Source organism: Lissotriton helveticus, chromosome 4_1, assembly GCF_964261635.1.
Source record: "Lissotriton helveticus chromosome 4_1, aLisHel1.1, whole genome shotgun sequence".
NCBI classification, from domain to species: domain Eukaryota; kingdom Metazoa; phylum Chordata; class Amphibia; order Caudata; family Salamandridae; genus Lissotriton; species Lissotriton helveticus.
Window position 1 is genome coordinate 1,431,929,945 of NC_136063.1, and position 27,550 is coordinate 1,431,957,494.

The following is a 27,550-nucleotide window of genomic DNA, read 5'->3' on the forward strand; positions in this document are numbered from 1 at the left end:
ACAACACTACAATGGAGAGGCTGCACTCACCGGGTAACATGCAGGTTGCTGATGAGGTTTGAGGAGTACGGCTGATGTAAACTCGGAAGCGCTAAATGTTGTTACATGGAATGTTAGAGGGCTAGGCAACCCGAGAAAGAGGAGACAGATTTTAGCATACCTGGATAGGCGCAAGGCGCACATAGCTATGCTGCAAGAGACACACTTCACACCTCACAATTCGAACAACTTTGCAAGTAAATGGGCGGAACACAGAATCTTCTCCTCTTATTCCTCTTATGCTAGAGGCACCGCGATCCTTGTGAAAAAACGGGGTCCGTTCCATTTGGCGGGAGTGACTTGGGATTCGCAGGGTCGCTACTGCCTGGTGTGGGGAGGCTGAGATCTGGGTCTGTCACATTGGCCTATTGCTATGGGCCGAATTTGGACGATTCAAAGTTCTTCACTACATTGTGGTCCAGAATATTTGAGGTAGGTTCCAGCCAAGTGATATGGGGAGGGGACTTTAACGTCACATACAACCCTAGTATAGATAGATCGCATCCTGGCCCTCATCATTATACAAAGGCGCCAGCGACTTTGCAAGATACTATAACCACTTATCAGTTACTGGACGCCTGGAGACACCTGTATCCACACACACGGGAAGGGACACACTTCACAGCGCAAGCGGCGTCATGGGCAAGGCTAGATTATTGGTTGCTATCCTGCGGGCTGGGCCCTGTCATTACCAGTGTACGACACTTGGCCAAAACATACTCTGATCATGCCAGGTGGTTCTTACGTTCTATTGCTCTGATTTTGGTACACCACGCGGCACCTGGCGGCTTTATGCCCCTAGCTTGCTGCACACTGTCTTTCAGGAAGAACTGAGGGAGGAAAAATAGGATTTCTTTGCACGTAGTAAGGGATCAGTGAATAATGTGGAAATCATTTGGGAAGCATTTAAGGTCACGTTGCGCGGGTTCTGTATTTCGAAGGGGGCGGGAGTACTCAAGGACATAACTAACAGGTTGCGCACATTGGAGATAAAGCTTAAATCGCTAGAAGAGGAATTAGCCACGGGTCCTAATGGACCCGCCCAGGCCCAATTTAGAGAAACGCTCACAGAATACATGGAAACAGCAGAGCGTGAGACTCGCTTTAGGGGCAGATACTGGGTGGCCCGATGTTTGGCCAGAGCAGCGAGGCTTCCGAATAATTTGAGCCAAAGCCCGTCCTGGTCTTTGGCTCAAAATATTTGGAAGCCTCGCTGCTCAGGTTACGTATTGGAAATTGAGGGAGAGGATGGCGTGTTATACCGAGACACAACTAATATCCTTAATGCCTTTACACGACACTTTAAGCAACTCTACACCACGCAATGAGCTTAATCTAGAGGTTTTTTGGGGGAATGTGGCACTGGGCTGGCTCAGTGACGTGCAACGTACGTTTCTTTGTGCACCATTTGAACTGGATGAAGTTAGGGACGCCATCTTGAGTATACAGTCAGGCAATGCCACGAGTACAGATGGCGTACCGGTGGAATTTTATAAAACTAATATTGACTTAATTGCCCTATCCTACGGGAGGTATACGAGGACGCTCTTGAGGTCGGATGCCTCCCTGCATCCTTGAGAGAGGCACTCATGATCTCGCTATTGAAACCTGGGAAATCGGCCCAACAGTGTGATTCCTACAGACCCCTTTCCCTCCTCAATTGTGATTCCAAGATATTGGCCAAGCTCATCGCTACACGACTAAGCTTATTAATGGAAAATGTAATACTTCCTGACCAATCGGGATTTGTGCCTGGGAGGGCTACCTCCCATAACCTTAGGACACTTTTTGCTGTACTAAACAATGTCTCGCAAGACTTGCCTTTGGCTGCGGTTTTTTGGGACGCCACGAAGGCTTTCAATTCGATCGAGTGGGACTATATTTTTGGAGTGATGCTACGGATGGGATTCCCACCCCTCTTCCTTTCATGGATTGAGCTATTATATCAATTGCCGGTGGCTAAAGTGCTCATTAATGGCCACACATCCCAAACGTTCCAAATTACTAGAGGCACGCTGCAAGGATGCCCGCTTTCCCCGCTGCTCTTTGCCATTGCGGAAGAACCACTGGCGGCGAAACTGCGGCAACATCATAATGACAAGGCCTTGCGTTGTAATATGCGACAAATACTTACATCGTTATACGCTGACGATATCACCCTATATGTCCGAGACCCGCAGCAAAATTTGAACCCGATTCTTAGGGAATTTATAGTTTTTGGGAAGCTGTCTGGGATGCAGATTAACTGGGGGAAATCTAGTATTTTTCCATTGACCGAAGCTACGATTCGCTTCCCCCTGGACTATCCCTTAGAGTGGTGCAAGGATGAATTGAGATACCTGGGAATACGGGTGACTAAGGATAGAGGGGAAGTCATGCAATTAAATTATGGATCTGCTATAAACCGCATAGAGGACTGCGTCAACCGTTGGATTGCGTTGCCTCTGTCCATACCTGGACGAGCGTCATTAATTAAAATGGTGATTCTTCCCCAATTACTTTATCTCTTCTTAAATATTGCATATTATCCGGGGACGTTTTTCTTCAAAACACTTCGATCTGCACTAACAAGACTTGTATGGGGTGCGAAACAGCCGAGGCTGCAATGGAATGTCCTTATTAGGCCTTTTTCACAGGGAGGGTTCGGAATATCGAATTTCGAGTTGTACTATCACAGTGCACAGGCTCAATACGCCTGGTACTGGATATCGCAGCCACGTTATATGCCGCAGGTTGTGGCTGAGCACTGGCTGGCTCACCCAATCCCTATTGATGTCACTCTATATGAACTAACTGGGGTCAGGGAAAGGACGCCAAGCACCATTGATGGAGCAAGGATTCGCACTTAAAGCGACTTGCTTGTATCAAGAACCTCAAATAACCTTAACAAAATGTAATCAACTTGTTTATGTTACTAATATTGCACATTTTACATTACACGGGGTGTCCCAGTAACGCTTGCCTATGTGTTTACTTTTCCTAAAACGCTTGCCACTAAAATGGCCGCTGCTTAGCGGAAATTTCTTCTGCGCATGCGTTGGTCACACTCACGTGACGTGACGTACTCGCAGTTATGGTGGGAAATCTTTGCGCTTGCGCACTAGCTTTAAAAATGGCCGCTTTGTGTTCTCACATGCCGAAGCTTGCACTGCAGCTTTTTGCATTGCTGTTCGTTTTGCACTAATCTTAATGCTATAGTTAGTATAAAGTAAGGGGAGTCATATAGGGATTCCTGGTATACAGTGTATTCATTTATTTCCGTGTTCTAAATTGTTTTCCTTTACTTTTCATGTATCGTAATCCTTGGCCATGAGGGATGGGAATACTCCATATTGAACAGCCTTTCTGCGCATGACAGTTTTCCGCCAGAGGATGAACTCTGTGACATTGAACGTGCGCCAACCCAGAGGTCCCCGCCAAGATGTGCCTGGGAAGATGCACCTTCGCCTAGTAGAAGAAGCTGAACTGTCCTGCAGTTGAAACAATTGTATATAAACTTTGTATTCTTCATTGTATTTTGTAGAAAATGTCATGGGAACCCCAAATTCAATGGGAGGTCCCAAAAGATGTAAATTTGGACTTGTAGAAGTCAAATCCTGGTTGGTGTGTTGACCTGTCCTACTTGAGGACCAATCGAAATTGGGGATTCTTACACTTGCAACATTTGGGGGGTGGTACACTGACCCGAAAACAGTATAACTAGCCTAGGTTTAGCTAGAGAAATTGTCCGTCTTGTCCGAATAGCTGACCTGTCACTGACCCAACGCAGTCAATAGGTGACTGATACAGAGAGCTGCGGAGCACTCTGTCCGTAATTTCCATAGACCCAAGCGGGGTTTTGGGAGACCTTAAGTGCTAGCGGAGCACTTTGCTGGGGAATTCGATAACCCAATCGGGGTTCTGACTGATAGCTGCAGAGAGGGTGGAGCGCGGGCGTTACTACCGAACTGCGGGTGCTGGTCTTACCTCGGTGATCCTGTCCTGATCCTAATCTGGTTTTCCTGTCCTGTCTTGGGGTGTCCATTCTGCACCTGCTGGCCTACTGGCGACTGTCCTTCCTTGGGGTTTCTCCTGTCCATAACTGACCCGTGGCCAGGGTTGGTCTTCACACCGTTCTAGGTAAATATAAATCTGAGGGAACTCAAATTTTGCATTCTCTATTCCTTTGCTTTTAATAAAATCGTACTTGCACATTATTTTTTCCCCTACTCTCCTTTTTGCACTGATAAATGATAAAGTCATACATTGTAGTTGTTATACTAGCATGTTCCAATTTTCTCATCCTATAAGTACTGTTCTACATATTGCTCATAAAATATAGATGTTCCTTTTCTTCACCCATCCTTTAGTCGATTCAAGTAATTACACCGTCTTATTAGTATGCTCCATTCTTACCTTATCTATAGTTACATGGTATCTCGAAATTCCCATAGTACAAAATAAAGTTCTATTTTTCTACCCTTTTCAAGGGGAAATACTTCACTGTGAAATTCTAGTATGTTCCTTATTTTCCCCGTCCTTTAGACATCATACTGAGTCTAAGCTCTGAAACCTATATCAGTATGTTCCCTTTCTTACCTTCCCTTTTATAAATCCTAAATGGTTGGTCTTATCTACTTTCTATATGGATATGTGCTCTTTATAATCTTAGTTATTGACAGTTTACTTGCTGTAAACCTTATGCTTTCTGAAATTGACGAAAAGTAGATAAAGGTTTTAAAACTTCCCGAGTTTGTGGTTATTACATGAGTGGAAATTATAGTATATGATCCTTGTATTTTGTGTCTGCCTTTCTTTTACAGCTAGCTCCCTGATCCATTGTGATTATAGGTACCCGTAACGGTGGATTGGTAAGTCGGGTACATTGGAAATAAATAGGAAGGAACAGGGTTACTGGTAGTAGAATGTAAGGTTACCCGATTAATGAATATGGTGAATTAAAATTTTATGGGCCCAATGCGTATATGTTAAAATTATAGTCGGGTGACCTGCTCGCTCTATCACCATCACATGCACGGTCACGGCTTGGCAACGCATAAGACACATGCTGAATGTAGATATACTATATTCACCGCTTTTGCCGCTCACTTATCATCCTACCATGCCTCTTCTCCAAGAAATACTCTTTCATAAATTCCGGGAAAGTACCCACCTGCGCACTTGGGGGGACCTATATGATTAAGGCCGCTTCCGCACTGCTGAACAACGGTTTCAGGGCATCCAGCGAACCCCGCTTGACACGTTTCTATATGTCCGCCTTAGGCAAGGGATTCGGTCTCTCACCCCGGACTTCCCTGAGGAATCAGAGATTTTAGAACCACTGCAATCAATGCTGAAATGTGCGACTGCTAAAAGCCTTGTCTCCCAAATATAAAGGACAGTACATACACTGAGAGTGCTGCCGCATACACATTCCCGCATACGGTGGAGCGAGGAGCTGGGTTTCGAGCTAACTGATGACCAGTGGGAGTTTAGCTGCCTCCAAACGGAGCGGGTATCAGCCAGTGGCAGGCTTCGTATAGTACACTATAAATTCCTACATAGACTATATTATACCCCGACTAGACTACACAGATACCGCTTAGAGAATCGGACAGATGTGACAGGTGTCAATCTCCCGGCGCGGACTTCCTACATCTGGCATGGGAATGCCCAGGAGTAAACGGCTATTGTGTACAAGTATTTGCAGCTCTAACACTAATGTTAAACACGCAAGTTGAACCCTCCCCACTGATGGCTCTACTCGGTTATGTTAAACCACTGCGAGCGGAACATCGCAAATATGCTGCTTTAGCGTTGCTTATGGCCAAGAGGTGGGTGGCCTGCCAGTGGGGTAGGGGACGGGCACCCAAATTTAAGGTCTGGATTGCAGATTTAATGACTTGCCAAGAGCGACTTACCACATATGCCGAACTGTTGCCTGTTGCCTCTAGACCAAGGGACATCTGTGCCCCATTGACATGCTATTTAATAACACACCCTTATGAGCCTCTGTGAGTCGCTGCAAGGCCCCCTGGGCATTTCGATTACTGCACATTGCAAAGTGCATGGAGGGCCATATAGTAGACAAGAGGTGTAGTTCAGTTACGATGGTGCGTGCTGAGTATTGACTGAGAAGTGGTTTGTCACTTCAATGTGACGTAACATGATGCTGTTGCAATGTCTCATTGAGACGGGTAGTGAGCCGCAGCTTCTAAATCAAATTTTGGATAACATGTCTATGTCCTGACGTGTCTTCATGTGTCCAACGGAGATTTTTTCTATATGTTTGTGGTGAATACAATACGAATAAGAGAATAATATGTATGTACCTGCTGTTATCTGTAAAAAGGTGCCAATGCTTGCTGTATGTTTAAAACCAAATAAAAAGAATTTTTAAAAAAGTATTTGAATGCATGCATTGTACTGCATTTACGTTTATGAAGCAGAAATGATGTTGTGGAAGGGGGTGAGCCAGAAGCTAATGGCTGCATCTTTGTCGCATTTTCAAGTGCTTTGAGAATCATTTCCCATTTGCCATCACAGATGGTATCGTCAGTATAACACTACTTGGGAATAGTAGAATAAGAAAAAGCAAACAGTAATGAGAATCAGCCTTTGAAGGAGGCCTTCTGGAGCAAAATGTGTTCTTTCTTCAATGAACACTTGCAAACCAAAGAGGGGAACAATCAGAGGGTTATTATAAGGCAGGTGAAGTTAGCTATAATTTTAATGTACAAATCAAACCTTAAACAATTTGGCCCCCGGTATTTCAGGAACATCTTCTTCAACATATGGAACATTTTGTTCAATGAAGAAGTCTTTTAGTCCAATTTCACTAACGTCCACTCCAGTAATCGTGTGTCCCATATCTGCTAACCTAAAGAAACATTAAAGAAGGTTAGCATTTCAATTTGTGTGTGATTAGACGTCACGCAGTGACATAATATGCAACCAATATATACTTATGGATTTCTGTTCTGGAGCACATGGATTGATTTTTGCAATTTCCAGACCTTTTTTTCGTGGGGTCTACTGTGATACCTTTTTCAAATTCATTTTGTCACAATTTTTTTTCTCGTCATCCTCTGTTTAAAAAAAACTATTTATCGTTTTATCGTATTTTTCAAAACATAACCATGTTGAACCATAGAGACATATTAGCCATCATTGATTTTTACTTAGACAGCGATTCTCTTTCCATGTCTACTCTCCCTTAACTCTCAAAAAACACACCTCTCCACCAAATGTAAAAGCAACAGATCACACCACAGCCACATAACATTGATGCTTGTTAACCCCACAACCATTGTTAGTATTATTTTTGAATGTTTCCTCAGATACTTTATTGCCTCATTATTTTGTAACTTTTTCCAACTTTTTGTTTTTGCTTTTAAACTTTTTTCTGGGGTGTGTTTGATTATTTCATTCCAATGACACTAGCCCTTGATTCGACCATGACTTCCTCGGTCTCCTTGGCCTCCACATCCGTCAGCACTAGGGCCAAAGCAGATACACCTATTTCATTCTCCTGCAGGATTATTGCAATTTCTAATATCTTACTAAGCATACAGGTTAAACTTTCAATAATGCGTACTTGATGAGCCTTTGACCAGTTGATGGAGGAGAAACATTTGAGGTGCATGTGGTCTGGAAAGGAAACTTCTGAAATGCAGGGAAAGGAGCCCTTACGGTGACGTTGAACAGGCCTGTGGACTACGAGGAGAAGAGGAAAGATCCTTGGAGGTGCTGAAGAAGGAATTTGTGTCTTGCCAGTGATGGACCCTGCCAGATGTAATGTGCTGCAGATGGAGGCCGTGGCTCACGGGGCATAAGGCCGTGACATGAAGGCTATGGAGCCTATGAGGGCCGTGCAGAAAAATTTTAATTGAAGGGGAGAGAGCCTCCAGGGTGCAAATGAAGGTTTCCCTGAGATGTCAAGGAACGAAGGGCCTTGTGAACTGTCAGTGAAGGACCTTGTGAACGGATGAACAGCCTGCTCTGCTGAAGCAGAATTCCGTGAGTGGCACGGAATGTGCCTAAACTTCATAGACCACCTCTGCCTGCCTTACCAGAAAGCAGTGCCTCTCTCCATCATCTGGTAACGTACAGTGGAAGTGTTGTTACAGCGCTTGAAATGCCAGGAACTTCTTGTTGTGGTTCCGCCCACTCAGCCAGTGCACTGCAGGAACGAAGTGAAGAATGCACCAATCCCCTCTACCTGCCCATGTGCCACTTCACAGACAAACAACTGTGAGTGCGCCAATGGACCTGAAAAGAGGGTGGTATTGTAGTGACACCCAGTCTTCCACCCTATAGTAGGTAAAAGGACACTGCTCCCATCTCCTCGCCTCTGCACCTATGCACACAAACAAGAGGGAATACACATCACAAACTATAGAACAAACGAGAGAAACCCAAAACCTCCCCCAATGCTAGTGAACATGCCCTGCCACCACAGTCACACAGCTTACCTATGTACAATGCAGGCTTTGCCACGAGGAGTACACTGGGCAGTAGTTGGGATGGAGTCTGTATCAATCCACAGAGACCCAAGAAAAGATGTATTTATATGGTGTCACCCTTGTTTCAAATGAAGACTGGATCTTTAGGGGAAAAAAGGCAAGAAGTGCTCATAGAACTTAAGAGCACACCAAAAAAAACCCTATCCTAATTGCCATATCGAAGGCAATAGACTACAAACAGACCAGGGAAAAAGAAATCAATCGACTTCTGCACTCGCGGAATGACCCGAAAAACGGGTCACTTCCGCATAACGATGTGGACCGACTACAAAAGCAAGGGCTCGTCACGAAGGCAAACAAACCCCGCAATACAGCGTCACCTTGCTTCTAATGTAAACTGGCCAGACCACCAAAAACAAGCGGAGGCGGATAGGAGCCCCTATCACTTTAACTAACCTCCAAAATGAGTGCAAATAAAGGGAAAGCAAAAACGAAGGGGCAGGGGCAAGACTAACTAGCTAGGAGGGGTGGGATAACAAGGAGGGAAAAGAAGGACAACAGGCCAAATGACAAAAAGGCAAAATACTCCAGGGGAGAGTACTATATCTACCCCTCACGAGCCCGTGAGGGATATCCAATGAGAGCAAGGAATACTCCAACAACAACCAGGAACCAGGAACCTCACAGGAAGCAATAACTAGCAGGGAAATGAAGGTAGGACAGACTTATATCCAGTTCCTGTTTGATCATGTGATGGCAGTCCATGAACACTAAAAAAGGACTATCCCTGCCCTTGCATCGCATCCTAACAGTACCCCCCCCAATGACCCTCCCTACAGGGCAGGGTTTAGCAGGATGCCTCTTGTGGAACATACGAACCAAGCGTGGTGCATGCACCCCCCCGGCAGGCTCCCAGGTCCTATCCTCCGGGGCATATCCCTTCCAATCAACCAGATAGTACAGGCGGCCCCTCCTACGCCTAGAGTCCAAGATAGCCTGAACCTCAAACTCAACCTCCCCATCAATAACCAAAGGCGGGGGCGGGGGCAACACCTGAGCAGAGGGTACATATGGCTTCAGCAACGAAGTATGAAATACAGGATGTATCTTATAATCCTGAGGTAACTGAAGCTTCATGGCCACTGAATTAACCACCTGTACTACCGGGAAAGGGCCCACGAATCTGGGTTGCAATTTACGGGATCCCTGCATCCTCAAATTACGGGACGCCAACCAAACCATATCGCCCACCTTATACAAAGGGGCCGGGGCCCGATGTCTATCTGCCTGCCTCTTCATCTCAGCCTTAGCCTCCAACAACCTCACTCGAGCCAAACCCCAGATATCACTCAGCTTCTTGCACACTTCATCAATGGCCGGCACATGCCCAGTGGGTTGGATAGCGATGGCCCTAGGATGGTACCCCAAGGAGCAATAAAAGGGTGTCATGCCCAATGCGGAGTGCAAGCTGTTATTATATGCAAACTCCGCAATGGGCAAAGCAGTCAACCAATCGCAAGAAAAAGATGAAACCAGACACCTCCAATACTGCTCCATGGTCTGATTGGTGCGCTCGGTCTGTCCATCCGACTGAGGATGATACGCTGACGATAATCGTATCTCAGTCTTCAGCACCAAACAAAGCTCAGTCCAAAAGTGAGACACAAACTGAGCCCCCTATCGGAAATAATCGCCGACGGCATGCCATGTAGCCTCACAATCTCGGACATAAACACCACTGCCATCTCCCTAGCCGTAGGGATCTTGGGCAATGGAACAAAATGCCCCACTTTAATGAATAGATCCACCACCACCAGAATGGCGGTGAATCGGTTCACTGATGGTAGATCGGTCACAAAGTCCATGCTGATGGTATGCCAAGGGGAAGAAGGGACAGCTAAGGGCTGCAGAAGGCCAGAGGGTCTGCAATGTGATGGTTTGTTGATGGCACATATAGGACAAGCTGTCACATGGTTCTGGATATCCTTTGCCATTGACTCCCACCAAAACCACCTCATGCATAATTCCTTTGTTTTCCCTATCCCAGGATGTGCCACCAATGCTGAGGAATGACACCATTCCAACACCTCCTCCCTCAAGAAAGCCTGGATAAACAACCTCTCCTCATGATATAACAATCCATTCCGCTTGATGACCTGGGGCAAGGACAACCACGGAACCATATCCATCTGACCTAATCGCTCCTTCACCAAATCCACCAGATTAGGAAAATCGCTAGCTGTGACGGCCCCAATGATCCTTTGACCATCAATCATTGGTCTGACGTCACTCAAGGAACTCATATCACCAGGACCGACATGAATCCGGGATAGGGCGTCGGACTTAATCTGCTGTGCTGCGGGTCTATAAGTAATGACAAAGTCATATTCATTAAAAAATAGAACCCACCGCATCTGACGAGGTGTTAACGCCCTAGCAGATCTGAAGAACTCCAGATTTTTATGGTCGGTATAGATAGTAATAACATGTCGTGCACCCCATAAATAGTGACGCCACTCCTCAAAAGCCAACTTCACAGCCAGCAATTCCCTCTCCGCCACGGTATAATTACGCTCCGCTGGTAACAATGTCTTGGAAAAGAAAGCGATGGGATGCATATGGCCAGTGTCTTCATCCCGTTGGGACAACACCCCACCCACCGCACACATGGAAGCGTCGGTTTCAACAAAGAACGGCAGGGCAGGATCAGGGTGCACCAACACAGGTGCTGTTGTAAAATGTTCGAGCAAAAGTCGGAAAGCCTCCTGTGCCGTAGTAGACCATACAAAGGGAACCCCTTTCCGCAACAAACGGGTCATTGGAGCCACTACATCAGAAAAGTGGGAGATAAACCGCCGATAAAAATTGGCGAAACCCAAGAGCACCTGGATTTGCTTTACAGTAGACGGTATGGGCCAGGATACAATTGCCTGGATCTTTTTAGGGTCCATCCGAACTCCAGCTGCCGAGATAATAAACCCCAAGAACTCCACTTCAGGGGAGCTGAACTGACACTTCTCCAATTTTGCATACAGATGGTGTTCCTGCAACTTCCTTAACACTTGTGTCACGTGATCTTGATGTTCAGCACCCGTTTCTGAGTAAATTAGTATGTCGTCCAGATAGACGATGACAGTTCTATCCAGATATTCCCTAAGGACCTCATTAATAAAGAACTGGAACGCTGCCGGCGCATTGCATAAGCCAAACGGCATTATACAATATTCGAACAGTCCCTGTTTGGTCTTAAAAGCCGTCTTCCACTCATCCCCGGGCCGAACTCGTATCAGGTGGTAAGCGCCCCGCAAATCCAGTTTAGTAAATACTGTGGCTTTGCGCAGCTGGTCCAATAACACGGTGATGAGGGGAAGAGGGTACTTGTTCTTTACTGTTGCTTTATTCAAGGCCCTATAATCTACACAGGCTCTCAAGAACCCCTCCTTCTTTGGAATAAAGAAGATCGCCGATGACACAGGCGAAGAGGAGGGACGGATGTAGCCCAAATGCAACATCTCCTCGATGTATTCCTTGAGATGCACCTCCTCAGGTTCCGACAAGGCCTAAATACGGCTACAAGGTAGTGGAACACCCGGCACCAGATCGATCTTACAGTCAAATGACCGATGCGGGGGAAGACCCTGAGCACAACCTTTGTCAAAGACCCCCTTAAACTCCGAATACTGTAAAGGAACGGAGCTCACATCAGTCACCGCACACGACAAAGGATGAATCCGCTCCCTAGCTTCAAGATAGCAATGTCTCAGGCAATGAGCGGAATCCAACGTCACCAACCGCTGCACCCAGTCGATCTTTGGGTTGTGTTCCTGCAGCCAAGGAACCCCTAACACCAAACCAAAAGAAGGAGCATCGATCAAATCAAAGACCACAGCTTCCGAATGCCCGTTCTCGCACAACAACTGGAAAGGAACGGTTTGGTGGGTAATACAACCAGACGTCAATTCAGTCCCATCTATGGCTCTCACCGGTTCTGGCTGTTCCTTCTGATGACAGGAGATCCGTAGTTTCTCAGCCAACGATATGTCAATAAAATTACCCGTTGCACCCGAGTCCAACAAGACACAGGGACCCGTTCGGACACAGAAAGCAAAAGATGGGTATTGATGATAAAATGCCTGGGCGCCTGATCTACTGCTCCCAACACGTCATACTGTCTCATTCGTTCCCTCTGTTGGCTATTGTGTCCCTCTACGTGCACAAAAGCTACCTTCTTGCCATACCCCATACCCAATGGTTTCACAGGACATTCCCTGGCGAAATGGCCTCCCTGTCCACAATACAGACACAGATTTAACTCCCTTCTCCTCTTTTTCTCTTCAGGAGTCAAAGGCCCACACATCCCTCCTATCTCCATAGGTTCAGGTGCTGTTTTGCTATCCCCTATTGATTTTACCTCTGGCTTAACGTAACCTCCCCGTGAGACTTGAAAACGACTACGTTCCCCACGTCTCTCCGCCAATCGATGGTTCAGTTTGACCACCAGATCAATGAACGCTGCACAATCCCCTGGTGGATCTACCACCTGAGACACAACATCCTTGAGTTCCTCACAAAGGCCTTGGTAAAACAGGGAAGTTCTTTTCTCTGTTGGCCAATGGGTTTCAGACACCAACCGATTGAACGAGGCTATATAGGACAATAGATCCTGCCTGCCCTGCCGTAACTTTAGGAGTTCCGCGTCACTCGCCTGCATGAGTGCATGTTTCGCAAACAAGCCCCGCATCAACTCCTTGAACGCCGCATAGTCATACAACACACGATCATCACTGTCAATCAGGGGAATGGACCACTGAGCAGCCGTGCCGGCCAAATATGAAATGGTAAAGGTAACCTTAGCCGAATCATCCGGAAAGGCACCAGGCTTGCACATAAAATGCAACTGGCACTGGTTCATAAAATTGGCATACTTCTCACTATCCCCAGAAAACCTCTCAGGGGGAGCCAAGGGCACTACAACCGGGGTATTTACCGTAACGGCGAGAGGAACCCCTCCTCCCGCCCCACTGGAACCTGACCCACCACTGTACTGGAAAGTCGCTGGCTGAATGACTGTTGCCCGCCCCCTCTGTTGTAACTGTTCTCTGGCTCTCACTGCCACTAGCTCCTGCTTCAGGCCCATGTTCTCCCATCGCAAATCCTGCACCTGAGCCTGTAACGCTGTCAAAGCCCCCATAACGTCCTACATAGTGGGCACACCCATACCTCCACCCGAGGGATTCCCTGAATCCTCATTCATCTTCGTCCAGGCAGTGCTATAACACGTGGGCTATTTATTCTGTTGTGGTTCCGCCCACTCAGCCCGTGCACTGCAGGAACGAAGTGAAGAATGCACCAATCCCCTCTACCTGCCCATGTGCCACTTCACAGACAAACAACTGTGAGTGCGCCAATGGACCTGAAAAGAGGGTGGTATTGTAGTGACACCCAGTCTTCCACCCTATAGTAGGTAAAAGGACACTGCTCCCGTCTCCTCGCCTCTGCACCTATGCACACAAACAAGAGGGAATACACATCACAAACTATAGAACAAACGAGAGAAACCCAAAACCTCCCCCAATGCTAGTGAACATGCCCTGCCACCACAGTCACACAGCTTACCGATGTACAATGCAGGCTTTGCCACGAGGAGTACACTGGGCAGTAGTTGGGATGGAGTCTGTATCAATCCACAGAGACCCAAGAAAAGATGTATTTATATGGTGTCACCCTTGTTTCAAATGAAGACTGGATCTTTAGGGGGAAAAAGGCAAGAAGTGCTCATAGAACTTAAGAGCACACCAAAAAAAACCCTATCCTAATTGCCATATCGAAGGCAATAGACTACAAACAGACCAGGGAAAAAGAAATCAATCGACTTCCTCTGCACTCGCGGAATGACCCAAAAAACGGGTCACTTCCGCATAACGATGTGGACTGACTACAAAAGCAAGGGCACATCACGAAGGCAAACAAGCCCCGCAATACAGCGTCACCTCGCTTCTAATGTAAACTGGCCAGACCACCAAAAACAAGCGGAGGCGGATAGGAGCCCCTATCACTTTAACTAACCTCCAAAATGAGTGCAAATAAAGGGAAAGCAAAAACGAAGGGGCAGGGGCAAGACTAACTAGCTAGGAGGGGTGGGATAACAAGGAGGGAAAAGAAGGACAACAGGCCAAATGACAAAAAGGCAAAATACTCCAGGGGAGAGTGTGGCAGCGCTCTAGTTGTTCCAAGGCGGAACAGGTAGTGACGACAGAGGAAGTGGAAGGCGGCCATACTGTTTCCCTGGCGCCGACCGCTAGGTAAGCCAGCCCCGGCGCTCCGAAATAAAGAGTATACAAACACCTAAACAGCGTCTGTACACCATTACAATGGCGACGAGTCGGGACGAGTGAGGACCCGAACGCACACGCGACCCCTGCGGTGCGCACGCATCTCGCGTGAGGCGGAAAACGGCAACAGGAGCGCGGCAGAGGTGCCGGCAAGAAAAAAAAAAAAAAAAAAAAACAGCGCGAAAAGCACCAGGAGACCCACAAGCCAGTGAGGGGACACACACACACCATCTCCAGCACCCAGAACAGGCTACTGCTTACAGGAACAACATCAGGAGAAGGCAGAGACCTCAGAGAGGCAGCAGGAGACACCCACGAGGGGACAACAAGGTACCAAGCCCCATAGCACCACTGCAAGCCCTGGCAAGTGCTGTAGCTACAGCGAAAAAAGGCGCACGCTGGCGGATACTGCGGGCCCATCGGGTGAAAAGGCAGGAGGCAGCTCGGGGGCAGCGTCTCTCGCCACAGAGGGTGGATTGAGAGAGGACAGCGAAGGGGAACTCAGAGAAGACGAAGGAGGAGAGCAAGGCGCCCCAGGGAGTCCATCCAGGCGAACAGTCTCTGCACCACAGGCCAAGAGGACCGTCCAAGCCATGGCGAGCCAGAGCACATCACTCACCCAGCTAGTTCCATTTCTCACGAAGAGTGGAGAGCCGGAAACTAAGTGGGAGGACTGGAAGAGGTACTTCCTCAACTATCTGGAGGCGCTAGAGGAGGAAGGCGATACACCCTTCACGAGTAAGAGGAAAAAGAAGATCCTGCTCCATAACTTAGGTCCAGAAGGGCTCAGGATCTATGACACTATCGTGAAAGGGGAAAGAGCCGCAACGGATACGGAGGTGTTTGATCACGCCATCGAAGACTTAGACGCACATTACAGGCCTGTAGTGTGTGTCGCCATCGACAGATTTAACTTCTTTCAAAGGACACAGAAGAGCGGAGAGTCTGTTGACGAGTACGTCATAGCACTGAGGAAGTTGGCTGTCACGTGCAAATTTGGTGGACTGCATGATGAACTCATCAGGGATCAAATTATTATGCATACCTCTAGTACCCACATACAAGAGAAATTGTGGGTGAATGGCGACGCTCCACTCAAGGAGATCTGGGCGATGGTAAAGAAAGCCGAGCTATCGAGAAGGTGTGCCCAAGCAGCGAAGAAGGACGCCCAGGAATCGCAAGCAGTGTGTAGAGTAATGGCGCTACACAGGAACGACCGTTGGAAGCAAACGGAGACGCGGAAGACCCAGGGAGGAAATAGAGCTGAATTCTCCACTAAATCACAGGCGGACAGCAAGACACACAGAACAGGAAAAAACCAGTGTTACAGGTGTGGTAGCAATAACCACATGGGAAATGACAAGGCGTGCCCCGCCTTCAAGGCCAGGTGTTCCTACTGCAACATCTTTGGACACTACGAGAAGGTGTGTCGTAGGAAACCGAAGAATGCCGTAGTGCGCTTGGTAGACCATGATCAGAGAGAGGATTCCAGTGATCAGGACGACAAAGGTGAGGAGGAAGAATTCCTGTACATTGATGTCCAGGTTCTGGAGATGGACGGTTCCAACACAGACAGGCCTCGTCTCGACATGCACATAGGGGGGATACCCTTGGAGATGATCGCGGACAGCGGAGCACCCATCTCAATTGTTCAGAGGCAGGTATGGGAAGACAACTTTGCGGCGAAGATCAAAGAAACACTCCTACCCATGGATGTGAGACCAGTAACGTACACTGGACAAAAGATCCCCATGTTGGGATACTGCCCGCTCTTGTTTGAATTTAGAGGTCGCCATGCGCAGTGCAAGCTGTATGTAGCGGAGAGAGGCCCGTCCGTTCTGAGTTGGAAGGACCAAGGAGCTTTGGGGATCCAGCTCAACCCGGGTGGCATAGAGAAAATCCTACTCATGGACATGGCGGTCAGGGAAGACGTGCAGCTGTGGAGGAAAACATATCCCAAAGTATTCAACGGGCAGATTGCCGAGTTGGGCAAGTACACGCACCTCATCAAACTGAAGGAAGGGGCAGTTCCAGTAGTGCACAGAGTGAGGAACATTCCGTTCCGCAGCAGAGAGGCAGTACAAATAGAGCTGGACAGGTTGGAAAAGGAGGGAGTCATCAGGGCGATAGAAAGCGCGGAGTGGCTGTCTCCCCTGGTTGTAGCCCAAAAGCCCAACGGCAAGGTACGTCTCTGCGTGGACTTAAGGGAGTAAAACAAAAACATTGTCATAGACAAATTCCCCTTGCCGCGCATCAGTGAAATGCTGGCAAAAACAAAGGACGTCACATGGTTTTCCACAGTGGACCTCTCGTCGGCCTATCATCAGGTTAAGCTTCATCCGTCGTGCACCCACCTCACGTCGTTTATCACACCCTTCGGGTGCTATGAGTTCGTGAGGATGCCCTTCGGCTTAGCTTCCGCCGCGGCCGTGTTCCAGAAAATCATGCATAAACTCCTGAAAGACCTTAAGGATGTTCTCTTCTTCCAGGATGACATTCTGGTAATGGGGAAGTCGAGGCAGGATCACAACGTGAAACTTCACAAGGTGCTACAGAAACTGCAAGACAGTGGATTGACTGCCGAGTGGACGAAATGCAATTTGGGAGTGCAGTCGGTCACATACCTCGGCCATGAGGTGAGTGGACAAGGCATAACTCCGAAGAAAACAAACATGAGAGCCATCATGGAAGCGCCCACTCCAGAACGGAAGGAAGATGTTCGGTCATTCCTAGGGATGGCCGAGTATTACAGCAAATTCATCCCTCATTTCGCAACAAAAACACACTACATACGACAACTGCTCAAGGAAAAGAACAGGTTTCAGTGGGGAAAAGAGGAGCAAGAAGAATTCGACGCACTCAAGCGAGAAATGGGTACAGCCATTCCCCTCAAGGGATTTGACCCCAGAGCTGAGTCTATTCTCACCACGGACGCCAGTGACCGAGGCCTAGGAGCGGTCCTGATGCAGAGAGAGGAGTCAGGAGAGATGTCGACCGTCAGCTTCGCCTCCCGCTCGTTGTCGCCCAATGAGGAGAAGTTCAGCGTGGTGGAGAAAGAGATGCTGGCGGTAGTCTGGGCAGTAGAAAAATTCAGGCAATACTTGTGGGGTGCCAAGTTTCTCGTGAAAACCGATCACAAGCCTTTAGTTCGCGTCCTGACATCAAGCGGACATGACCATGCCACACCCAGGATTGCCAAGATGACCCTACGGCTATTGGACTTTGTCTATGAAGTCGAGCACATTCCAGGGCCACAGAACAAAGTGGCCGACTTCCTAAGCAGGGCAGCTGCCATGGAAGAGGCAAAGAATGAAGAAAGGCAAGAGTGGGAAGGATACGTGGTAGCCACCATCCAGGACACTGAGGAGGTAATAAGTGCCCAGGACTGGGAAGAAGCCTACAGGGAAGACACAGACCTGGAGGCCGTAAAAGGATATGTCGTTCATGGCTGGCCAGAGAAGAGGCACTTAAAGGAGGAGCTGAAGAGATACTGGGAAGTCCGAGAGGAACTGTCTTTGGCCGAAAACCCAATGTTCTTACTCCGTGGGGACAAAGTGGTACCGCCCAGGAACATATTGGAACGGTTGATGTACTTACTGCATGAAGGGCACCAGGGCATCACAAAAACGAAGGCCTTAGCCAGACAGGCATACTGGTGGCCAGCCATCGACGCGCAGGTAGAAAGACACGTGCGCTCTTGCGAGTCTTGCGCGAAATCGGACAAAGCCCAGAGCATGCTGAGGCCACCGCTGGGAAGATTTCCAATTCCAGAGGGCCCGTGGGAGATGTTGTCAGTGGACATAATGGGACCGGTCCTGAACAAGGAGGGCACTCAAAAATACGTGGTGGTTGCCATTGATAGGTATTCCAAGTGGCCCGAGCTACAAGTCTTGGAACGAGTGGATACCGAGGCAGTGATAAAATTTTTGCGTACCACATTTGTCAGCGAAGGCATCCCGAGGACCATCACCTGCGACAATGGACCCCAGTTCACGTCAGAAAAGTGGATTGCCTTCACAAACAGAAACGGAATTGAAGTGAAACACACCCCGATCTACCACCCGGCGGGAAATGGCCAGGTGGAACGATTTAATCGAGTGATTATGGGCACCATTCAGGCCGCCATTGAGGATGGTAAGGATTGGGAAATGGAGTTGGAGAAGATGATATGGGCATACCGAATCACACCGGGTAGCACAGGCTACAGCCCCTTCAAGATCTTAAGAGGCAGGGAGGCCTTCACCAAAGACAATGCTGCATGGAGGAAGCTGATTGTCCAGAGTAAGTGGTCACCGGCGGTGGTCAGGAAAAATTTGGAGAGAGCCCAAGAGGTCTACACGGCACACTACAACAGAAGACGGAACACTCAAAGTACAGAACTTGACAAAGGTGATTGGGTGAGGGTGAAGCTTGCCATCATGAAGAAGAAAGGAGAGAGCAAGTTCTCACCTCCCCTCAAGGTGGTGGAGCCATACGCTAGATCAGCTCTCCTGAGCGATGGTAAGATTTGGTCCATGGACAGAATGGCCAAATGCAGCAATATACTGAAGTGGGAAGAGGAGGCGGAAGAAGGAACAGAGGATGTCATAGAGGATGGAGAAAGTGTAGGTGGAGAATGGCAAGGAGAGTACGTGAACGGAACGGAAGGACAAACGGCAGGTGAAGGAAGAGCGAGTAGAGAGAGCACGGAAGGAAGGAGCAGAGGCGAAGAAGAGAGTGAGAAGATGGCGAAGGACGGCAGAGCGGAAGGTGCGAGAGAGAGAAAGGAACAAGAGACCACAGGAGGAGAGAGAACGAGTGAGAGAAGAGAAACTCGAGCTGGACGGAGAATTAAGGTACCGGAGAGATTCAAGGACTATGAGATGGACTGGAAGTAAGACTTTTGTAAATTTGTTTATTGTGATTAAAGGGGGGAGATGTGGCAGCGCTCTAGTTGTTCCAAGGCGGAACAGGTAGTGACGACAGAGGAAGTGGAAGGCGGCCATACTGTTTCCCTGGCGCCGACCGCTAGGTAAGCCAGCCCCGGCGCTCCGAAATAAAGAGTATACAAACACCTAAACAGCGTCTGTACACCATTACAGAGAGTACTAGATCTACCCCTCACGAGCCCGTGAGGGATATCCAATGAGAGCAAGGAATACTCCAACAACAACCAGGAACCAGGAACCTCACAGGAAGCAATAACTAGCAGGGAAATGAAGGTAGGACAGACTTATATCCAGTTCCTGTTTGATCATGTGATGGCAGTCCATGAACACTAAAAAAGGACTATCCCTGCCCTTGCATCGCATCCTAACACTTCTAAACGACCTTCTCTATCCATAACTGCAGCAATACCCACCTGCTGGTCAGGTCATAAGAGAAGTCCTGTACAAGGCAGTTCTGGGGGCAGGGGGGTTAAGAAATGTTCTCCTCTAGCTGCACTGTGGGACTAGTACATATATGGGGCTGCCCATGCAAGGAAATCATTGCGTTCTTAAACACAGTGTTGTGCTTGTAATCAGGGCTGTTTATACAGGATACTGTGGGACGGCAGAGTATCAGATACTTCGGCCTTTGCCTGTGAGGTGCAGGGAACAACCATATTTATCTGTGTGCATGAGATGCAGAGGTTGGGCAGGTAAGTAGCTATGCTTTCTATAAACAGGAGCCTGGAAGGCACGGAGAGCTGTACATTTGATGTGTGGGGAACAGCCTCAGGCATATGTGGGGAAGGGGCAAAGGAAAGGCAGACTTGGAAATAGGCGTGTGAGGTCCAAGGGCACACACTGTGTGAAGATGAGGCACAGAGGGGCAGACAGCTGTAAGGTGGGGTGCAAGGAGTAGGCAGGCCTGCCTCTCTACATGTGTGGTACTGAAAATGGGCAGGGACGAGAGGTCAGTACTTGAGGTTCAGTTAAAGGGCAGAGAGAGGGAGCACTGAATGTGAGGTACGTCGGGAGCAGAGAGGGGGGCACATATGATGCTGCATGTGAGGGCTGGCACACATGAGGCTGGACATTTGAGGTACAGGAAGATATGAAGCTATGCATGTGAGATGCACAGAAAAAAATCATGACAATGGTCACACAACTGTGCATGGGTAGTGCTAGGAGCAGTTACACATGATGCTGCATGTGAGGTGCAGGTATGAGACATGCTTGAGGCTGTGCATGTGAGGTACAAGGACAGGCTGACTGTGCATCTAGGCACTGTGCATATTAAGTGTAGGGATCAAACAGATAAGACACTGTGCATGTAAGATACAGAGAACAAACTGATAACACTGTATGTGAGGTCCATGGAGCTGACATGCACACGTCTATGCATGTGCACTGAAGAGAGCATGCACATGATGCCTACGTGAGATGCAGGGAGCAGACACACATGAGATTGTACACGTGGGGTACAAAGAAAAAACTTTTTAAATCTGTTATTCAGGAAGATCTTCACTCTGAGTTATTATGCTTAATAGCCCATTCAACACAATGTGGAAATATTAAGTAAGAAACACCATCTTTCCACTTTGAGGCATTCAGAGAAACACAGAAAAGAACTTGTCTAAATGGAAGCAGTTATAATTGTGATCAGAATCGCGGATAATTGAGTCCGAGGCCTGACTGTCGCGCCAGAAATTCAGCTTTTCATTTTTATTTGATTAGCACTCAGATACAAAAGAAACAAATCTGGCCCAAATTACAATGCTGTTGTTGGCTTAAAAGTGTGTATATCCAGGGCTTTCAGTGGGGAAAAACAACTGGGATTGCTCTAAAAGGGGCGTGGCACATGGCTTAAATGGGTGTGGCCTATCCCAGTAGGGGCGTGGTCTAAATCATAATATTGTAACAATATTTTCGAATTCTAGGGAACCAGTGGTGATCAATATTTGCCTTGATTTCCCTTCGGAGGGCTGTTTAATCTTTTCTACACTTACGCAGTGCTTTGTGCTTTCTATGAGGGTGCTTTACCACCGCATATATAAATATATATAAATCAATAAACAGAACATGTCAGCATTGGCAGTGAGAGTGTTTTGAAAAAGATGAATGCGCTTTGCGGCGGAATGAGAAAGCTGCAGGGAAGGGGATTAAAAAAACTGCCATTAAAATACTTACGTTGCGGGCTTGCAGACTGAGAGGGCAAGTCTTGTGTGGCTTCAGAAGGATCCTGGCTGAGGCAGCTCTGATGCGGAGACAGGGTTCCGACGGTGCTGGTAGGGCTGGGGAGGCGTCACGAAGGTAAGTTCCCTTTTCACTGCTGCTGTATTCTGTTGTAGACCCTCGTCCCTCACTTGCTTTAAGGCAGAGCAGGGTCACACTGGTTGCTGGAGAAATCTTGCTGCAGGCCTTAAAAGCAGGGTTGTGTCGGTTCTAACCAGCTGTTGTTGTGCCGATGGCTGGCACAAGGACGTAGGTGGTGCTGTGTGTTCAAAGAGAAGGGAAATCCCGAGAGAAAGTGTCTCTCTTCAAAGGATTTCCCTTCCTGCTGCAATGACGTCACGCCTTAAGCAGTGCACGAGCATGCTCACCCCAAACGCCAACAAAAACTGGGACATCAGCTCACCCTACCTTTGACCCAAAATAACTGGGGGTGCTCAGACCCCCACAGACCCCCCCACTTAAAGCCCTGTGTATATTCATCTTAAATGCAATGGTGATCTCTGTTCTGCCTCCTGTTCCCATAGTGGTGGACAAGTTAATCTGTGACAGTCGTTCCGGTGTATACATCACAGTTTAGCTGACTATGCCTTGCAATGAATGAGTACATTTGTTACCACAACAGTGGGTTTTGTATCCTTATTTGTTCTGTACAACAGGCTCAATTGCAGCTTTTCAAGTAACTTTTTTAAGTGCTGAGTTCGACTTCTGCTTGTTTACTACAGACCGGGAGAGCTTTATAGCAAAGGTGATAGTGCTGACCAATAAAGATCTTTAACTCTAGACTTAGTACGAGTGATACCAGGGTGCCCCTCATGTGACAATAGAATAATGCGTTCTCTTAAGGATGCAGGAGGAATTACCCTATTACCCCTCAACACAAAATTGTCATTGACAGTAAGTTCATCTATAACTTCCCAAAATGGCCTTAAATTGTCAGAAAGATTTTTTTTGTTAAGTATTTTCCAACCATCAATAATTTTGGATTTAATTTGAGATACATTTTTTTCTCCAGAAAAGACATTAGGGAATTCTCTAATAACCCAATTCTTTGTATTTTCACTGTCACAAGCTACACGGACTTGTTCAGGGCTGTTAGGATCAAGGATTATGTTCAATGCTCTTTGGTCTTTCCAACCTAAAACTGAATGACCATCAATAGCTACATACATTTTGCAAACAGCTGAGCGGTTTTTGAAATCAAAAACAAATGAACGAAAACCTAATAAATCAATTTTATCTCTAGTAAAACTTTCTGGAAGGACATCAGGAGGTTCTAAGTGTGGACCAAGAGCATTGACTAAGTTAGTTTCCCAGACACTCTTTGCGATATTAGTGAATGGCGAACCAGAATCAGCAGCCACCTGTAAAGGAATACCACCAAATTTGACTATGCATATTGGTTTGTTACTGTCTTTGCACTTAATATTAAGGACAATATTACATTTCCTATGATCAGACACATGTTGGTTATCAGAATCACCAGAAGAAGAATCAGAATCACTTTCGTTAAGGCAAGAAACTTTAGGAGTTTGTACACTTTTCCTTTTGCAAGACTTAGCAAAATGTCCAACAATACCACATTTGGAACATTTGGTTGATCTAGCAGGACATTTCTCAAAACTACCATTGTGGGATTTGATACCACAGCGAAAACACGCAAATGAACTAGACTCAAACTTATTGAATTTAGGTTTTGATGAGTATTTGAACTGGAAGCATTGTTTTGATTGTACTTATTATTTTTCTTATAAGTTTCTTGTCCTTTCTTTACTTCTGAGATGTTGTTGACTGAACTAGGTGATTCATTTTGCTCAGAGATTGCTTTAGAACTTCGTTCAGATAATTCAGCTTTCTTGACTAATGCGTTGACATCTTTAAGAGACGAATCACCCTCAATCCACAGTCTATCTTGTATTCCTTTGTTTTTAGAGCACACAACAACTTTGTTCTCTTATTAGTTCATCAGGCAACGAACCAAATTTTCAAGGTGCAGCAAGAATTTTTAAAGCAGACACAAATTCCTCTACAGATTCATGCTTGAACTGCTTCCTTTTAAAGAAGGCTCTTCTGGTAACGCCAATGCAAACAACTGGCATATAGTGTTCAGTAAGATCCATAATAGCTGCTTTAAAAACATCAACATCCCCAGCTCTCCCAGATTTCTGCATTTGATTATACACTCTTAAACCTTCCGCTAATAAACAACAAAGCAAGATTCTCTTCTTTCTCTCTGGAGAAAAAAATACCAATATTGTCTTCTTGAGTGGCTATATAATTTAAAAAATATTCCTTCCACTCGAGCCATTTCACAATTGGTTCACCTGGAGATGGTAAAAATTCTTTGGGATTGTTTAGATTAATAGAAGAGTTGCTAATTGCAGCTGAAGATGTAGCATTGTCTGTCATTTTGTTGAATGAATGTAAATAATGCACTTAAAATGAGAATTAATGTAAAATAAATAAAAAATAAAACTTACTTGTGCATTTGTAGGTTTTAATACTGTGGCGAACTTCAATTCGGCAAAGACATGAAAATCGGAAGTGCCGATAAAGTTTTATAGAAAAACTAGATGGGGGCCTCCCTGGGTCACGTAGCGTGACCTTAACTTGATGGCGTGTTGCACTCAGACGTGTAAAGTCATCAGGCTGTGTAATAGAGAACAGCCGAAGAACACGCGAACTAGAAGCTTCAACTTCGAAGAAGGCAGATACACGCGGACAACGGTGCTGAGACGAGGTTAACAATTCAAAAGATGCACAAGTAAGTTCAACTGTAGAATAAGTGACTTACAGTGGCTCGATCTCCTACACTGTAATATATCACAAAGAAATATATTTACTCACTATTCCCGGACCTCCGATGGAAAGTATCTCTAAGTTTAACTGTTCGAGAGTTTTTCAAAACACCTCCGGGTCCACAATGCGTTCAATTAAAAGTATTTTCTGTACTCTTGTACGATAATCAATAATCCAACACCAGTCGAGTAAATTAAGATTATTCTGAAATGCCGTAGTATTCAATTAAAAAAAATCTTCTCCATCTCGATATAAAAAAAATCATGTAAATCCAGTTAAAAAAAATATATAATCCCAAATCGTCGCCAATATTGGTGTAGCAACAATGTAATGACACCAATTAGATTTAAATAAGTTTTCTTTAATGGATCAGCCACAGATCAGTCCAGCAGGATTGGAAGTCAATTCCTAATGATACAACATAACAGATACAGATGGAATACCCAGATCCCATTCCAATACTATGACACATACAGAATACTAGAACTTCTAAAACTCTAAGAATATAATTAATTAAATATAAATTACAAGCTACTACAGTGCCCACTTTAATTAGTGGACATCATATACCAGGCCAACTTCTCACACATGCTAACAAAGTCATCATTACATTTTGGTGTCAGGGTCTCCACCCTCCAGCCATGTCTGAACTGGGGTGGCGGAGTGAGCTAAAGAATGGTGATGGATTAAACCCAGATCATTTGACTGGGGGCGAGTGTTTGATTTGTTCAAACGCTCCGTCCATCATCACCTTTTGTATCGCTTTGTTCGCCCTAAGTTGGCAGGGTATGCTCAGACTGAGTAACTTGCTCACTTTGCCACTGGATTCAAGCTAGCCTGGCTGATGACGGCTGCAATGCCAGAAACCGGTCCCAGGATGCTTGTTTCCGGTCCAGGGAAGACATGGCTTTGGCAGTTCAGGCTGGACTGTTCCCATGAGGCACAGGGTCAGACTGATTTGCATATGGCCATGTCTGAACTGGGGTGGCGGAGTGAGCTAAAGAATGGTGATGGATTAAACCCAGATCATTTGACTGGGGGTGAGTGTTTGATTTGCTCAAATGCTCCGTCCATCATCCCCTTTTGTATTGCTTTGTTCGCCCTAAGTTGGCAGGGTATGCTCAGACGTGAGTCCCTTGCTCACTTTGCCACTGGATTCAAGCTAGCCTGGCTGATGACGGCTGTAATGCCAGAAACTGGTCCCAGGATGCTTGTTTCCGGTCCAGGGAAGACATGGCTTTGGCAGTTCGGGCTGGACTGTTCCCATGAGGCACCGGGTCAGACTGATTTGCATATGGCCATGTCTGAACTGGGGTGGCGGAGTGAGCTAAAGAATGGTGATGGATTAAACCCAGATCATTTGACTGGGGTGAGTGTTTGATTTGCTCAAACGCTCCGTCCATCATCCCCTTTTGTATCACTTTAATTAGTTGACATCATATACCAGGCCAACGTCTCCCACATGCTAACAAAGTCCTCATGAAATTTTGGTGTCAGGGTCTCCACCCTCCAGCCACAGGAATCCAGGGAATACACTTGCGTTGCCTGTGGACCCTCCAGCCTGTGCCATGTCAAACCAGAGGTGGCCAAAATAGATTCCACCTTGCTTTACAATTAATACTGTGACACAAACTAGAGAAGACTTCCACTCCAGCTTTTGCAGCATCTCCTGTCAAGATTTGCCCCCAACAGTGAAAAATAAGGCTGGACTAACCACTAACCTTGGCTTCAGGAGCAGTGTGCTGCACCAGCGTAAAGTGCATCAACACCTTGTCAGGCGTGGTAAGGGCATAATTTGAGCTGGTGATTTCCAGTGCTCTGCACTGGCACTTAAGGCAGTCTGCCACATGGTGGTGCTGTTTGTCTAATTTAGAGATGAGCACAACAACAGTTTTTAGCTCAATATACATTAAAAATGTTAAATTCATGTCGCCCATGCCATTCTTATAGCTTTGGGGGCATAGAACAGTCTGAATTGTCACACTTATAGGAGTGTGATGGTTAGTTGTGTTGGCACTGTCACTGGCAGTGCTGTCAGGGGTAGTGTGTGGTGCAAGCTGTGATGGCCTGGCACTTATAGTTTTACAAATTAAGCACAGGTAAGCGCTATATAAATGCAAATATAATTACAATACTGTCTTACTGTTTAAATTAACAAACTGGCAAGTAATATGGTAGGCCAGAAAACAATATCAAACCTATGAGTAAATTGTTTTGATTGTCTGTTTATGGTGACCAATTTGTTTTTTAAAGGGGTTTTCCTATGGAAAGAAAAACTCAATTTCTGTTTAACCAGTCCGGCATCACCAACAATCACCACCAACAATAAGAATTCTTGGTGACCCTTTGATGAAGTCTGGTTGAGTTTTAAGCTGTAGCATTGCTGCGTTATCACAGAGCTCCCTTTAGCTTTTCTCTTTCACTTATCTAACTATTTTTCACCCAAGAATAATTTATCACTTTATTGGGCTGGAAACTATTAGGCACTGGGCCTGGAACAGTGAGGAGCATGAGAGGGCAACCGCCCGGGGTGTGAACACCTGGGAAAATGATTTGAATGAGCAGAGGTCCGTCTGACGTGAGAAGACACCTAGAAGGGGTGGCCTGTTCCAGGGAGCGCGCACACACACCGAGCTCCCAGTGACACATGGAAGAGTCAGAACCTAAAGAGGCAGTCTCGCATCGGGGTCTCAACACAGCGGACATAGTCAGAAATCATGGGATCATATCCACGCAAACGAACAAGCTTGATAAGTACACTGTGACCAGAGGGGAGTGGCCTGACAAGATGGCCGAGTAT

General features: G+C 46.7%; 1 protein-coding gene across 1 annotated transcript in view; it reads right to left on the reverse strand.

The window, feature by feature from the left end:
- Nucleotides 1-27,550, reverse strand: part of LOC144828166 (putative thiopurine S-methyltransferase) — a 213,639-nt gene that overhangs the window by 137,378 nt on the left and 48,711 nt on the right. The window contains exon 3 of the mRNA XM_078686265.1: nt 6,766-6,898. Within this exon, the coding sequence (XP_078542391.1) occupies nt 6,766-6,898 (133 nt within the window). The remainder of the gene's footprint in view (nt 1-6,765; nt 6,899-27,550) is intronic.